The 17,970-nt window shown below is 36.8% G+C and overlaps 1 protein-coding gene across 2 annotated transcripts in view; it reads left to right on the forward strand.

Moving 5' to 3' along the window:
* Kitlg (KIT ligand) overlaps positions 1 to 17,970 on the forward strand; it is an 86,067-nt gene that overhangs the window by 35,901 nt on the left and 32,196 nt on the right. For both annotated transcript variants that reach the window (XM_027928904.2, XM_027928911.2), the window contains exon 3: positions 10,090 to 10,152. In XM_027928904.2, coding sequence (XP_027784705.1) covers positions 10,090 to 10,152 — 63 coding nt within the window. The remainder of the gene's footprint in view (positions 1 to 10,089; positions 10,153 to 17,970) is intronic.

Below are 17,970 nucleotides of genomic sequence, written 5' to 3' on the forward strand. Positions count from 1 at the left end.
TCTTCAGTCCTTTTATATTTATTTTTTTATTTTGACATGGAATGTCACTAAGTTACACTGGTTGGCCTCAAACTCATGATTTTTCTGCCTCAGCCTCCCAAGTTACCAAGATTATAGTAGTACACCATCATGTCTAGCAAGGGGAAAGCAAGTTTTAAAACCATAGATGATGGTCCTCTCCCTTAAGTTTCTTGTTAGTTTATCACCCAAGAAACAATACTAAACAGACAATATGTATTTATGTTCTAAGTTTTTTGACTGTCAGAAGGTGATCGTTGAATCCTTGGGTGAACGTGGTTGTGATGGACTCCACCTTGAGAATCAATGGCATCTGAGTGCTTATTAAACTTACAGGCAGCTGGGCACAGTGGCACATGCCTGTAATCCCAGTGGCTTGGGAGGCTGAGGCAGGAGAATCGTGAGTTCAAAGCCAGCCTCAGCAACAGCAAGGTGCTAAGCAACTCAGTGAGATCCTGTCTCTAAATAAAATATAAAATAGGGCTGGGGATGTGGCTCAGTGGTGGAGTGCCCCTGAGTTTAATTCCTGGTTACCCCTGCAAAAAAAAAAAAAAAAAAAAAAAATTACAGGTGCCTAGGCCCTACTCCAAGGAACTGAAACTGAGTCAACAAGTCTAGGAAAGATTTCAGGCATCTACATTTTTCATGACTTTTTGAAAGGAGATTTAAGAAGCATTGCTATAGATGGTCTATTCTGTCAAGTTTAGAGAACAAAATACCTCTCAACCCTAAATTAACTTCAATTGGTATTATTGGCCAGTTACTCCTGTATTGCATAGATTCATAAGAATGTCAGGGTAATGCAAAGCTCCAAAGTATGCCTAAAGTAGGTCACTGGGAAATTGCAACTTTTGTGGAGCAGGCTGTATAACCTTGGAACTGAGAATGAGCTGAGGAGAACTGCTCTGTCCTAAGGAGCAAATTTCATGAATTTAGGGTCCAGTGAGGCATAGGTGAAGATGATGATGTATCTCACCACAGACTGAACATATCCGGGACTAATATGATATTTAAGAAAAATTGCTGTTAGGCATTATTATTTTCAAAGTATTTCAGGAATATGACTTAATAAGCACTACTTCCTGTGAAATGTCAAACTGATATTTTCAGGTAGCATAGGTAGGTATTAAAAGCATCTTGCAAGATTTTCTATTCTTGTCTTTAACCATCTGTTTATTATCAACCTGTTACCAATCAGCTGATAAAGTAAGAAATGGCAAGAAACATTCATAAGATGAGAAAGGAGTGCCCAGAAAGGGATCTTAATTAACACTGACAGTAAACTATAATATTCCTTACTCCAAGGGCAAATGTCAAATCAATAAGATTAAAAAAAAAAATAAAGATGGGGATTTCCTCCTAGCAGTTGACTCAGGAGAAAACAATTTTAAGAGTTTCTCTAGTAAAAATATTATGTTTTCTCAGCTCATTCTTATTTTTAAATAAGTCACTTGAAAATAAGTCAAGTTAATAAAAAATAGGGTTCAGAAAAACACTTGTAATTGACTAAAGACCTACACAATTCACAGCTTGTGTTTTGTAGAGGAGGATATAGAAAAGTATAAAAAAAATCCTTTGAGCTCAGAGCACTGGGAGATAAGCCTTCTCAATAAAATATGTTTAATATGCTGATCACATGTTCTCTTTGTGCCTCTGTTTCCTTGTCAGTTATGATAGAGAGATTAATAATACTTAATCTTATAGAGTAATTGTGAGAATTAAGTCAGAAGAACAGTGGCTGAAACATAGTTAAGTGCCCTCCAAATCTTAGCTATTCACAGTGGTAGTAATAGTGGTGGTATTTGTAAGATCACAGGATATTGGATCTGGAAGCCAATTTAGAGATAATCTAAACAATCTTCTTTATAAAGAAAGAAAGAAACTGAGACCCAAGGGTGGTGAAACCCAGCTCCTGGTCCCATTTCCAGTGCTGTCTGCAGGAGCAGTAGTTTTCAAACTGGCCACTAGAGCCATTCACCTTTTGTTTATGTATGTCAGTTTCCAAATAAGACTTGGTATGAAAAAAGATTCAAGTTTAAGAATGCATGACAGTTCCTCTTTAACCAGAGTTAGTCAGATATCACTCATGAATCATCCAATCCCAGTTTCTTAGGTATTTATTTAAATACAGCTACAAGGACACTACTGCAGAAATATTGAATGTCAACTTGTGAAGATGGGCTGTAGGAACTTTGATGCTTCCAACGAGCACCCCACAAGACAATAACTTGCTCAGAAGTTAGTGCTGCCATCCTAACTCATTCATTTTACTAATTCAAACAACAACATGCATGACTGTTGAGGTATGTGGCCCCTGTCATAGAATTTCTCTGAAGAATGGAAGGGCAAAGCATGTTGATGAAGTCAGGAATAGCAGATTATTTGAATACTGCCTCTGCAAGATTACCTGACTGTCAGACTTCAGAAAGATGACTGACCCTCTCTAAGATTCAGTTTCCTGAGTTTTAAAATTAGGAACATGGACATGATCAATAATTCTTAATCTAGGTCTTGTAAACTTCATTATGAGGAAAGAAAGTGTCCCTTTCATCAAATCTCAGAGAAGTCTGGGACTGCAGAGAAGAGAAAAACTACTAAATTAGAGAACGCTCAGCTTTAAATAATCTCATCCTGTAATGGTATTTCTTCATAATGGTGTACTTCTTGGTATAGTTCAGTAATGCCTGGACTGAAGGAGGTTGTACAGAATAAGAGGAATTTGCTCTGCAGGCATAACCTGCATTTTATTTGCGGGAAAGCTTCCAGTAATGTTTTTCCTTGTGCTTACAGTAATTTCTTCAACTGTGCTTATTTCTTTGCATTCTCTACCAGTTCTGCCCTTGAATTAGGTGACAACTTGTACTATACCCCACAAACCTTGAATTTGTTTGCTTGGGTGATTCTCATGTCACTGAAGCACATGATTTATGGCTTTACATTTTTTTTTTTTTTAATTTCTTCTTGGACACTTTGTACTGCCCCTACAGTCTCCATGGTTTTTATTTGAAATCCTTCTGGCATGTTTACTTAGCATAATAGTTCATCTATTTACAGAACATTTTGCTTTGTTTCTGAAATATGTTGCAAGACTTGTTTTAAATGGCAAACTCAGACCAACCTAAGGAAAGAGTCAAGTATCTGGGAAGAGGATGAATCAAATGTTAAAAAGTTGTGTCTATGTATAGTTAGAGTACAGCTTTTAATACTTGTCAGTGTTCATGTAGAGAGGAATCCAAATATTGAAATAGTTAAAATTAGTTTTCCCTACTCTTTCTTTTGTTTGTGATGTTTTTTCTTCATTTGGGGGGAATTTAATTAAATATGACTTTCTTACTTTAAAAAAATTGTCTTTAAATATCTGTCGAATGATGTATTTGTCTTTCTCAAAATGTTCTTAAAAGTAGGTTGCTGTTCCATCACCATATTATAAAGGTGAAGTTGAATTACTGTCTTCAAGGTCAGCCTACAAGTCAGTAGCCTAGAATTGGAACAAAAGAGCCCATAGTTTTCCTGGTCTTGTGGTAGACCCTTATTTTAAGTTGATTATATCAATACATGACTTTGGAGATTAACATAATGAGAAGTGATAATATATCCTCAGATAGCCAATTTTAACACTTTGGACTATTGTGATTAACTTTGATTTTTATTTTTCTTCAAATAGTATGTTTTTCAAATTGAATTGCCTTTGCATTCTAGTGAAGGATTTCTAGGTGAATTCTAAGCCTTTCTTCAAATGACATAAGCATGTCTTCTTTTTAAAAGTAGAGGTCTCATATATTGTGGTTTGATCTTTGAAGAGCAATAGTTTGTTAAATGAATAGTTTTTGAAGTTTATTTTTGTTGGATTGTAATATTTAACATTTCAATTTCTGCTACTGTAGTGAGTATAAGTTTATTTAAAGCTCATTTCAAGACTTCTAATACTTTGACAAAAATATTTTTAAAAATATTGATAAAAACTGTCTAGGTGGCTTGCTATCTTACCATTCACATAAATCTCATCACGAGAAAACAAAATTTTTATCTTCCTCCATATGATAAAACACTTGATGCTATTTCTTGCTGCCCCATGCCTTTTTAAAGTGGTAGTAATGGTGTGAGTATCCAGGTGCCAGGCAAAGGACATTTTACTCTCCAAGGTCATATATTAATAAAATATACCATGGATTGTAGCCTTTGGTTTTCACAATCTTATCAGGTAATTTCACTCCCAGTTAGGAAGCTGAGATCTAGTGATGATTAGTAACCTGGCATCATCACCTGGGAAACAGAAAGGTGAATAGGGGCTTGAACCTGGTGTGCCTAAGACCTCCTTGTCTTTGAAGCACAAGAACTCAGTTTCTATTATAATACATTCCCAGTACACTGAGATGAAAGTTTAAACTGTGTTTTATGAACTACCATTGTAATATATTGATTTATATTTCCAGAGTAATAATTACCTTATTGTGATTAGGAAGCTATCATATTGTAGAAGCTCTGTTAATACTACTTAATTGTAGTCATTATCACAAGTTGTATATATTGTCTTATTTCCTCTGTTAATAAGAAAACGCCACAGCCTTGGTAAGTTATAAAAAGATTTACTTTGGCTCACAGTTCTAGCACAAGATTGAAGGGCCACATCTGGTGATGCCTTCTTGTGGTACAGTCCCCGGGCAACGGTGTGTCACATGACAAGAGACAGGGAGCCAGAGCCAGACCTCATCAAACTGGCTTTTATAGTAGACCCATTCTTGAGGTCACCCATTAACTCATTAATTACACAAATAAATTAATACATTCCCTGAGAGCAGAGTCCTAACCACCTTTTGAAGGTCCCCCAGATCCCACCTCTTCATATCTCATAATGGAGATTAAACTTCAGCGTAAGTTTCAGAGGGAATAAACCTTGTTTAACCCATAGCACTATGAAATAGACGAAAAATCTTTTAAAAAAGTTTTTAATCTTCTATTTGATAAGAAACTAGGCATTTCTCACTGAAACAAGTCTTTTGAAGTTGTCATCTTAATATTCTTTTAAATCACTGAGTTACCTTTCAAAAAAGGGAAAAAAAAAAAAAAAAAAAAAAAAACCTATCCAGATACCTTTGAAAACTACAGTGATTTACCTAGTAAGTTAGATGCTTTCGTCAGTATTAATGGGAAATAATTTCTCAAGAGAAACAAACAAAAAAAGCATTTTCCTGTGTTAGTTCTAAAGCCTAGACCATCAGCATTGTAGTTAGCTGCTTTACATAAGTGAACTATGTATTTAGATAGAAGTGTTAAGGTTTTTTTTCTCCTCTACATCCATGAATGTTGCTTGGTCTGATGAGACTGTGAAATGTGAACTCATTTCCCTAAAGGTTGAGATAACACTTAACATTTCATAAATAGTGTCAAGAGGATCATGAGTCACTACTACATTTTGATTCCTCCCTTGGACTTATGAGTGACAACTGAGACTAGTAAAGGTCTTGCCACAGATGTCCACGTGGCTGCTGATTTCATGAGACTTAAGGACCTTAATGACATTGAAACCACTGAGATCCAAAAATTTTAGATCAGTGACCTCAAGAGAAGGAGAAGGAGTTAAGCCTTCTGACTTTTGAGTTTTTTCTCTTGAGTCCAGATACCTGTAGGGTTTGATTTGCAGCCAGTGCTAATTTGTCTCACAAAGAATTTTTCTTGGATGAATTTCTAGCATTTTCTGAACTCTGCTCTTGTTTTTAGTTTTGTTTTGTTTTTTTTTTTCCAGTGTCACTGAGTATGGTCAATCCTCAGAACATCCAACATCCAAAGAAAATAGCAAATGGGGCCCTTCTAATAAAGTTAGCCCATCATCAAGTAACTTGTTTCTGTAATTTTATAGATTTTATAGTCTGGCATAATACTGACATCCTTGTGCTCCAAATCAAAACCATTTGGAATAATTTTGACCTTTGGTAAAATTTCCTATCAATTAAATTCTTCAATTAAATCACTCCCCCATTTTTAACCCTGAACTTAATTTAATAGAGTAGATTTAAATACGTAGCTTTACTTACTTATCTATTTAAATCTATCAACAGTGTATCTCCATGGAATGTAGGCCACGTTCTGCTTTTCTAGAGACTTCTAGTCGCTGTATCAAGATTTAACACATTTCTAGCACTTTACTAGGAGTCTGTTAACTTTCTGCCTATCTCTGTTCTCTCTGGACCTTCAATCCATCCTTCCAGACTAATATTCTTAAATATTGCTGTCATGCTTTTTCTCTGCCTGCCACATTCAGTGTGGCACTGGTCCTTTTAGAACAAAGTTAAACCAGACTGAATTTTAGTAATTATCTAGTTCACTCTCTTTGTTGTACAGAAAGGAGCAGAAGGTCCACAGAGGCAATGTGGTGTGCCTAAGGCTGAGGAACTTGCTCTAATAGTAGAACTGTTCCTAGTGAGTCTGTTCCTAGTGAGTAGAACTGTTCCTAGTGAGTAGAACTGTTCCTAGTGAGTCTCACAACCTCCCATTTGATCCCCTTAGGCCAGCATTCAGTAAGCTCCTCTCTAATAAAGTTACAGGACAAATTTCTTTCTTTTCTTTCTTCATTTATTTTTTACAGGAGATTGAACCTAGGAGGGTTCTATCTCTGAGCTACATCCACAGTACCTTCCCCCTTTTTAAGACAGAGTCTTTCTAAATTGTCAAGGCTGGCCTTGAACTTGTGATCCTCCTGTCTTCCTGCCTCAGCTTCCTGAGTGGCTGAGATACTAGGTGTACACTACTATGCCTGGCTGATTCTTTTTTTTAAATACTGAACCCAGAGCCTTGCACATGCTAGGAAAGCACTGAGCTACATCCCCAACCCCCTGGTGTATTTCTTAGATTTTATCTAGATGGTCCCAAACACATCATGAGCTTTTAATTCATTGCCTTTGCACATGACCCTTATCTATTTAGAATATCCTACATCATTGCATTTAATACTCATTAACACTTATATCCATTCTTTTCATGAAAGTTATTTAATCCTTACAGAATTATTGGATAGATTCTTTTATAATTTCTATTTCATACATGTGGAAAATGAGGCTAACATAGATGAAGAACTTTCCCAAGACTTCTCTGAGTTATCATGTAGCAACACCAGGATCCAGTATAAGCAGTCTGTTTTCAGAACCTGTGCTGTCAGCCCCAACATCAAATAATGCTTCTAAGGAACATCTTCTAAGTGCCACGCTAAAGTCTCCCTCTACTCTATAAAACTTAGCACAGTGATCAACATACCTCAGAGAAGCTGAATTTATAGCAAGGTTATTTGTGCTTTCTGAATGCTATTTGACATACTGTAAGTGCTTAGAAAGTAATATATTAATGTGTGAAATGACCATAAATATCTACAGTTTGACTTTCTAAGTTCTCTTCCAAATATAATTGGAAAGGAACCAATGAAAGCTAAGAAAGTCGTTACAGGGAAACTATTCTGTAGCTCAGTGTGCAGGGCACCAGCTCATAAAGCAAGTTTACATCCTGCTTCTAGTAGTTACTCCTGATGCCTATGACCTTGGAGATGCCAGATAACCCCTCTGGCTCTCTGTCCTCATTTATAATATAAACTTAGTAAGATAAGTCATGTGGGTTGTAGTAGAGACTATATATGGAAATTTATAAATAGTAAAGCACTTTTCAAAAATAGTATTTTCTAAAATCCCACTACAAATTAAATGTCAGTAAATCAGCTTCATTCAGAAACATCTCCCAAACGATAACAGTGTGGAGAGTTCAGCATCATGGTCAGAAAATTTCTTGTAAACTGTCTTTGGCTTCTTTGAATCAAATTTTGTATATAAATTACTCACCAAATGGAATTATCTAGCATATTCTTTATATTTTTTCTACCTTTTAGATATGTATGCTGAATTTAAGTTTTAGTAATATTTACTCAGTTGATGGTATATTTAGATTTTTTAAATAGTGTAAATTGTGCTTCAGAACAGGCTAGATGGTTGACAGCTCATGTTCAATCAGAATTCCTGCTCGGTTCTGCTGCATGTGGCATGGCTTCAGTTTACATGGTTGGTTCCTAACGAAAAAGCATGTTGCTGCTTGGTCTCATATTCCAGCTTTCACACCTGCAAAGGTGTCCATTGTGTCTTTGCTACCAGGGCTTATGTAAAATTACTAGGTCATTTCACTTTTCAAAGGTGGGGATGGAGCTTCAGAGGACAAAAGGAAGTATGAAAGAATGGTAGGAAGCTGATTGATTAATAGGAAGAAAATTAAGTGCAAAGGGCAAGAAAGACAATCCCTAAAACAAAAATGCCAGGTTCTGTAGCCACCCAGATGTGTTTCCAATAGGCACTAAGGATTCTACTCTTTTACTGGGGATGACATGAAGAGAGATAATGGTGGAGACTTCACAGTGGCATGTACTCAGGGCAGGTGTCTAGAGAGGTGATGAAGTTGTGTAGTGAGGCAAGAGAGGCTCTGCTATTGGACCTGGATTTTAGTCCTGACTTAATGCCTAGTGGCCATGTAACCTTATTCAAATTACTTGACCTTGTTGAACCTCTGTTTCTTCATCTGTGTTAATGCAGCTTAAAGTGCTTGGCACACAGGAAATATTCAATAAAGACACTTTTACTATTGTATCATTAAGTGAACTAAAGAAGGAGCCAACGACCAGGTGTATTGGTGCAACAGTAAAATGAGTGTGAATTGGTACCACTGGCAGTTGGATGATGGGGGTACAATGGAACCAGTTCCTACTTTGACTCCCCTCTGACTCCTAATGCCTTTGCCTGGATGGTTGTCTTACCAAGTTGTTCTCAGATTCTAGAAGCTATTGGCAAAGCCAAAATGCAGCATATGGCTTATGTTGTGAAAGACTTGTAAGAGATGACCTAGTCCTGCAAACATGCCTATGATCTCAGCTTCCTGTGGGGAAAAGACATCTTGAGAGACAGGCCGATGGGGTCAGATGTCTTCAAAATCATTTGTCTGTCTAGCTTTCAATAAAGAGCAAAATTGAATGTTTAAAATATTTTTGGCACATTCACCTATTAAATGATCATTTGACATAGGTAACTGGATCTCCATTTTTCAATAGAGAGAAACCAACGTACAGAGAAATTAGATTAGTTACAAATTCCCTGGTCCCAAATCCTGTTGTGTTTTCACTTATGCTAGAATGACTGTCAATACTACATTTGACATTATCATTTTTTTATTTTTTTAAATTTTAATTTGTTATATATGACAACAGGATGCATTACAATTCATGTTACACATACAGCACAATTTTTCATATCTCTGGTTGTACACAAAGTAGAGTCACATCCTTCGTGTCTTCATACATGTACTTAGGGTAGTGATGACTATCGAATTCCACTGTCTTTCCTACCCCTATGCCCACTTCCTCTCTTTTTCCCTTGACCCTATCTAGAGTTCATTTAATCCTCCCATCCCCCCACCCCCACAGAATATTATGGATCAGCATCCTTAAATCAGAGAAATTATTTGGCATTTGGTTTTTTGGGATTGGCTAATTTCATGTAGCATTATATTCTTCAGTTCCATCCATTTACCTGAGAATGCCATGATTTTTAAAACCTTCGAAAGTAACTAGGCAAACATTTGTGACATCTCAAGTGTTCAACCCAAAGTAAGTATATGTAGTTATGTTGTAAAATTCATTTTTTTCTAAATTATTGACGTGGTTCTTCCAACTTGAGCATCCACCAGAATGAATGCAGGACCTGTTACAATTCAGTAGTCTGATATGGCCCCCAAATTTGCATTTCTAGCAGCTTCCTGTTGATGGTAAAATTTTACTTTGAGCTCTTGCTTTGAGAATCACTCACTAAAGGGCATACTTTATTACTAATTCTATGGAGGAATAAGTTAGAAACTAGTTCTAGATGAGAATTCCAAAACTACAAATGGAAGTTGAAATTTGTATCATGTTTCCAAAACTCAGTAGGTCTAGTTACCCATAACTGAGTTTGTTTTTTGGAGAATGTGTTTGACTATAAAGGGAAATGGAGGATAAATAATACGACTAATTGATGTGTTTGCAATCTCTCTCTTTCTCTCTTTTTATCTCTGTAGGTGGCAAATCTTCCAAAAGACTATCTGATAACCCTCAACTATGTCACCGGGATGGACGTTTTGGTATGTAAGCTGTACATCTCCAAGTCTCATTTTGGTAACTGAAAGAAGATATGGGATCATTTGTATCAGATAGGAAATCAGATAAGAAATTGCCTGCTGTTTAGGGCTTTGCTAATTGTCATGACTGGACAAAAAGTATCTTCGAAATCTGACTTTCAAAACATTTTTTTTTTTTCCCTCAAGCAACTGCTAAACTTTATCAGTGATCATTTCAGCACACATGCCTTAGACCTGTACATAGAGGAAATAAGGTCACCTTCTTTAGGTCTGGCCATATAATTCTTTTTCCCTGATCTTCTCTCAAAAAGGTTGGAGTGTAAAATTATGTCATGGTTTTCTTACCTGAAGAGTCTTATATAAATCTCTCTCATTCCTATTTGAGAATATGAAACATTTTATTTCTGAACATATTAGCAGTACAGTAGATTCTTTGAATCTTAAAAGTATGTGCTTATGATTATAATACATTATTACTGAAATTTAAAAATTTTGTTTTGTACATTTAAGAAATTTTTCAAGCAGAAAGAACAGCATTACACACACACACATACACACACACACACACACACACACACACACACACACACATATATCAGAGCTTATCAGACCTACCCATTGTGCAATATTGGCTTCAAATAGATTTCCTCTTGAGGAAACATAATCACTAAAGCCTGTGTTTGCTTTTTCCCTATACCATGACTTCCAACTTTTTCTTAGTGATAGCAATTATTCTGAGCTAGAATTTTTCATTTCAGTGCATGTTTTCCCATGTTGGGCCAAGGACACCATCCCCTGGAGTTATGTAAAAGATATAAATCAGCAACCCTGCCACTGCTCTTATGCTTTACCGAAAAGTATGCATCCATACATAAGCTATAGAACTTTTCATATGTTAAGCCAATCCCCAAAACCCAAAGGTTGAATGTTTTATCTGATATGTGGAAGGTAACCCACAATAAGATTGGAGTAGGGGGAAAATAGGAGTTCAGTGGAGTAGACAAAGGGGAATGAAAAGAAGGGAGAGCTGGTGGGAAAAGGAAGACAGTGGAATGAACCTGACCTAACTTTCCTATGCACATATATGAATATGCCACAGTGAATTTCGCCATTGTGTATAAGCACAAAAAATTAATTTCAAAAACAATAACTATGGGTAAGTGGCAGAAAGATCAATAGAGAGGGAAGGGAAAGAGAGCGGGGAGAGGAAAGTGGAAGGAGAGTAAATGGGGTCTGAGTTAGAACAAGATATATTCCATGTTTTTATAATTATGTCAAAATTGATTCTACTGTGTGTAGTTAACAAAACAAAGCAAAAACAATAACAGAGAAATTCAGTGTAGGGGCTGAGGATTGTACCTTAGTGGTAGAGAGCTTGCAGGGCCCTGGTTTTAATTCACAGTGCCACACACACACACATAAAGTTAATGATATTTAAAAGTTGCCATTTATATTTTTCATCATGCTTTTAACATGTTGTTTTATGTTCATTCATTTGGGTTCTTGGAGAAAATTTAAAACCATTTAGGCTACTCTCTTCTCTGCAACTCTCATCTTTCCATAATTTACCAAATACTTAATGTTTATGGGCTTTGTATAAGTTGTTTTATATTTTGAGTAACTTTTGTGGATCAATCAAAATTATTTACCAATTTAAAAACACATTACTATGTGCTTTTAAATGCCTTCAGACCCAACAGTGATATAGTGTAGCCAGTGTTCATGGCTACACGCGCACGCGCGCACACACACACACACACATACACACATGATTACTAATTAATTACTATATACATAATTTACTAATTAAAAAACATTTAATTAGTAAACATTTTAGCATGAAATGCCTGAAGTTCTTTAGAACTCCTTAGAACATGAATCTTCATGTGGAAACTTGTTACCCTTAAACCTAGCTCCAAGTCTGTTGAAGCAGGGAGAGTTCTCTGGAAATAGAGGTGTAGAATTATGGCATTCTGAAAGTTTATTCGTTCAGACCTTTGATCACTTGCTCAGCAAGTGTTTTGTTAAGGAAAACTACAGAGCCAGCACTTTGCTGGACACTTTAAGAAACACATATACATCAATTAGGCAATGACCTTATAAGCTTGAAAAAATTGGTTATATTGGAGATGGGAGTGGGGATTACCTGGTCTTTTTATAACCTTTTCCATTTGCAAAATGATTTCACACATTTTCTCCCTGGATGATTAGAAAAACCCTGTGAATTAGGTAGAATCCTATTATTATTCCTGTTTTATAAGTGATACACTGGGAGGTTTGTATTTTGCCTAAGGTTACACAACTAGAAAGTGACAGTCTTGGAAAGAAACCCCAGCCAGGCCTTCTGACCCTTAACCCTGGGATGCAGAAAGTGAGGATCCGAACAATTTCAAAAAATGCTGAGGAAAGTGCTGGGAGAGAAGGTTCTAGGTCACAAAGAACCATCCCTGCTCCTGACTACAGCAGCGGTTAAGATGGCAATTGCCAAATTTACTCAAACAATCCTGCAGTTCTTTGCAAAATAACTGTTAAACCGCAAAATAACTACATAGATTATTTTGTGCTGCTATAATCGTAGATGGTGCCAAATCATAGATTTTAGTGTTGGCTGTTGATAGCAAGAACCAGAGTTGTAAAAATAAAGCCGATTTATGGCCACATATTTTTGTGCATGTTTCTGTAATTGAGAAAAGTCCGCTATTATTTGATCTTGGCATGCTGTCCTGGAACTACTGCAGAAACATTGTTCTTGGCCACCATAGTTGGCAGGAAAAACATGCCCGTGCGTAGGGCTTTGGGCAGAAACTGGGGTCTCACCCTTTATTTTACCTTCATTTAAAACTGTTCATTTCTGCCAAGACCAGAGGAGTTTCCCAGTGGAGAGGCCTCTGATTATTTGTCAGTGGTCAGAGTCCCAGCTGCTGCCCTATCTTTTGTCTTGAAACAATAGAGGGTGGAGTGGGAGTGGGTGCCAGAAAGATTCCCTGGGGCCAAAGCAGTAAAATTTTGCCTTAGGCACTAGACAGAAGAAAAGCTCTTGAATAGAATACAGTTAACTTTTACTTTTAAAAATCAGGTAAGTACTGCTGAAATGGGGACTCTACTTTCCTAAGGTCTTTCTTAGAAAATGACCTAGCAGATTCCCTCTGGCAAATAACAGGTTGTGATCAACCAGTTGGTATTTAAATCCAATGATAATTACCAATTCTATTTTAAAATCTTCAAAACTATAATATTACTAGGTGGTTAGGATTCCCTTTAACTTCTTAACCTTAAAAGTATCTAAACATTTCTTAGCCTTTTCATTTACCAGTAATGTTATCGTAGAAAGAACAAAAATTGAGTTGCTGAATTTGTGCCACCCATCTGCATTTCATTCTGTTGTCTATAACACAAAATAAACTATGAGTTTCTTGTTTGAGTCAAAATTCTTTTTTTAATTAAAGTAAATTTTTAATTACTTTTTAAAACTAAAGTAAATTATATACACACAGTTTTCTTTTACCTTTCTATTTGGAAATAATTTTAAATTTACAGAAAAGTTGCAAGCATATACAAAGGGTATCATATACCCTTTAATCCAGATTCACCTGTTTTTAACATTCTGCCTCATTTACTTTATCAGCTACTGTTTTCTGGTGTGTGCACGTGTGTTATTCTTTTCCTGAACCCCTTGAATAAGTTGTGTCCGTCATGGCCATTTACCTCTAAATACTCCAGTATAGATTTCCTAAGTAACGAATGATTCTCTGAGCTACAGTAGATTTGCAACTTTAGTAAACTTAGCAATAATTATAATACTTTAGTCTATTGACTGTTTTTCAATTTTATCTCCCTTTTATAAAAATTTATTTTCCTCTGGTACAAGATCCAGTCTGGGATCATTTGCACTTGAGTATCAGCAGAATGATGGCTCCCCAAAAATGTCTTCTCCTATGAATATATCACCTTTTATGGCAAATGGGAGTTTGCAGATGTGACTTAGAGTGTTGTTAGAGGAATATTATTCTGGATTATCTGGGTGGTTCTAGTCTAATTTACAGGAGAATCTTTATAAAGGATGGTAGGTATATCAGAGCTGAAAAGGGAGATTTGAAAATGTTACTCTTATGGATTTTAAGGAGGAAGGGACCATAAGCCAAGGAACATTGGTAGGCTACAAAAGCTGGAAAAAAGTTCCTTTAGCACCTTCAGAAGATACAGAACCACAATGAGCACTTCAATTTTTTTTTTTTTTTTTTTTTTTGTACCAGGGATTGAACCCAGGGTCACTTAATCATGAAGACACATCCCCAACCCTGTTTATATTTTATTTTGAGACAAGATCTTGTTAAATTGTTTAAGCCCTCACTAAGTTGCTGAGGCTGGCTTTGAATTTACCATCCTCCTGCCTCAGCCTCCTGAACACAGGGATTATAGGCATGTGCCTCTGTGCCCAGCTTGATTTCAGCCTTCTAAGAGCTATTTTGTATCTCTCACCTGAAGAACTATTAAATAGAAATGTGTGTTCTTTTAAGTCACCAATTTTGTGGTGATTTGTTATAACAGCAATAGGAAATTAATAGGTCATGTAGATATGCCATTGAAGTTTTTGAATGAGACAGACCTCCTTTTGGTCAAGTGTCTCCTTCAGGTCTTTGATTGATGGAGCTTATGCATTCCAAGCCATGATGCTTCCTGTGCTGCCTCAGATTATCACATCCAGAGGCACAAAATGTCCATCTTCCCCCTTCTGTCATCTGGTTAAAGTGTTCAACCATTTCTGTACAATTAGCCATCTTTGGGGAAACACTTTTAAGAGCATGTAAACGCACTTATCCTCATCAGTGTTTCTCCTATAGCTGGGACGGGGCTCAGTGGTGGAGCTCTTGCCTGGCTTGTATAAGGCCCTGGCTTTGGTCCTCAGCACCACACATTAAAAAGTTTCTCCCGGGGGCTGGGGATGTGGCTCAGGCGGTAGCGCGCTCGCCTGGCGTTCGTGCGGCCCATGTTCGATCCTCAGCACCACATACAAACAAAGATGTTGTGTGTGCCGAAAACTAAAAAATAGATAATAAAATTCTCTCTCTCTCTCCCTCTCTCAAAAAAAAAAAAAAAAAAAAAAAAAGTTTCTCCCATAGACTGAACATTTGTGGATGATTCTTACCTGAAGCAATTCTTACTGTCAAATCTTATATCCATTTTTAATTAATATTTTTAAATTTTTTTTCTGATACTATTTTTTAAAGATATGACTAAATGGGGAGGTGAATGACCACTTATAATACTGCTCAAACAATAAACCTCCCAGCCTTCTTCCCTCTGCTGCGTCTTTCCTCCAGTACGTACGTAAGGCTTCATTTCTGGGCTTGTCCACCTTCATTTGTCTGGCCCTCCTGCCAGTGGGCCCTTCCCACTCCTTTGCTATCCATGATCTGTTGACATTTTGACTCGCACTAAGTAAAAAGAGTGACTTTAAAAAAATAATAATAATACATTTCATCATTTCACACCTCCCCCTCCTTCTTGGCATGTCTCAAATGACTTCCCACCAGTTCTTAGAAACAGGGGAAAGACTTTCCTTCGGCAAGGCCTCCACGACGCACCTCTTCATATCCTTTTTCAGTCTCTGGTCCTCACATGTTCCCTCACATCTTCTTCCATTTCCATGTGTGTGGCTTTCTTTGTACCTGGAATTCTGCATGGCCCCATGTCTATATGACTCCTAACTCTTTCCTAGTTCAGTTTCCCCTGTTTCCCCCACCTCCTCAACAACACCAGCCTATCCTATTAAACTCTTTTCAGGGCACTCCTCAGAGTATCAGTTTCCTATCTGTTGTGGGATTATTTCATTGGTAATCTTCCACCTACCTGTAAACTTCATGGTGGGGGTTATTTTCTTTTTGCTCTGTCTTCTATCAGTGCCTAATGGATGGTAGGCCCTTAGTAAATATTTTCTGAAAGGAAGTGAATAAAGGAAGGAAGAGGGACAGTCCCCTGATGTACAGTTACTTGTAATTTCCTTGAGATGCACATTGGAACTGAATAGAGTACAGAAGATTGTTCTGACGAAGTGCCTAAAACTCATCCTGCAGTATCTGCACTTCAACATTATTGTTATCTTCTTTCAGATAAGTGTGATTTAATGGAGGCTCTTGGATATAAGTCTTGTATTATGCAATTTCAAGGAATCGTGATTTTCTTGAGCTTTCTGTTCTGCTATTCTTTATTGAGTCACTTCTGTATGTTAGAATCTTCCCATTGTTCCCATTTACTGAAGACTGAAAGCCAAATTCCTGAACCTGATGATTTTGACTCCCCCATAATCTAGCCTCACCCTAACCATCTCATCTAGTATATGAGTATATGCTCCAATAGCATATGCCATTCCCCAACACAAACTTGCCATCTGAGCTAGATGCATCTCTGCCTCTTGAAATTACCATGCATATTCCAACTCCAGGACTTTGCTGGGGACTGCTCCCCTTTGCCAAGGATGTCCTTTATTCTCTCATCTGTTCATCCAAATTCTGTCCATAAGATCATGGCATATCTTGAAGCTGAACATATCCTAGTGGCTATCTCCTCCAAGGTTATCTTAAGGTCTGTCTTTCTTAGAAGGCTTTTTTCTGTTCTTCTGGAATATGCTTTCTCTCCTCTCTATATATGTTTGGCCAGGGAGACCTTGTGTCATACCTCCTCTGTACGGAGCATTTTGCTTGATGTTAGAGACACCACGGTTAGCAACACCCATCATAGGGACCTAACTTTATAGTTATCTTCTAATTTCTGTAGAGTTTGTTCAGAATCTATTCATTTAGGTTCAAGCTTAAATCACAACTTAATATTGTATATACTGTGCATCTAAAAGTTTTGTTGTGAGAAATAAGATATAAAAAACCTGAGGTATGTTATGCATATAGTAGTAATTGCCTGATGGCATTAATATTATTTTTGTTATGTTTTCTCTTTTTTACTGTATCTTAGTTATCTAAAGAGCAGAGATGAAATTGTTTACTTCTTTCTATTTCCTCACTTGTTTGGACAACCCAGTGCATATAGTAGCTACTCAGAAACTACTTGCTAATATGCATTTTAACGAGTAGAAAAAATATCAGATTTCCAAGTATTGATGGAGCTCATCTGAGTAATTTTCTCTTATTCTTGGTAACAATAATGAACTGAAGCTAACCCCACACATGTACACACATGTGCACACACACAGTCCTATTATTACAGGGATGGTAAGAATAGTATGCCACCCAAATTTAGAATATGGACAGGACTGGAACCAGGATTAGAAAGCTGTCAGGTTTTGCTTTCCTCATCTTTGAGTCTTTCCAGATTTTTCTTATATCTGTACAGAAGGGTTCTTCTTTGTTCAGGTTACCCAGGAGAATGTAACTGCCCCAGAACTCCAAAATTCACCTTATAGTTTCATCTCTGCTCAGAGACTAATTGCAGTTCCTATCACTACTATCAGGGACTTTGGGCAGGGCTTTCTGATTGAGCTATTGGTCATGTATCTAGTGTTATTCAGTTGACTCTGTGTTTTGCACTGTAAGATGCATCCTGACAGTCCATCCCTATGATGTACAATACTTTTACTTCCTATAGAAAAAGAAGCCCAGTAAGCAAATCTGCTTGTCTGCCTCCCATGTAATAATAAAGAGTCTTAAAGAAATAAGCATAAAATGAATAAAATAGGACATTAAGTACTTTTTTCAATCAGTGCTTTGTATACTCAAACTACAGTACAGGAGCCCATCTTAAAAAATGATATAGTAAAACACTGTTCAGAACATCCAGGCCATTATTGTCTGATAGAAATACAAAGGGAGC

Source organism: Marmota flaviventris, chromosome 3 (assembly GCF_047511675.1).
Source record: "Marmota flaviventris isolate mMarFla1 chromosome 3, mMarFla1.hap1, whole genome shotgun sequence".
NCBI classification, from domain to species: domain Eukaryota; kingdom Metazoa; phylum Chordata; class Mammalia; order Rodentia; family Sciuridae; genus Marmota; species Marmota flaviventris.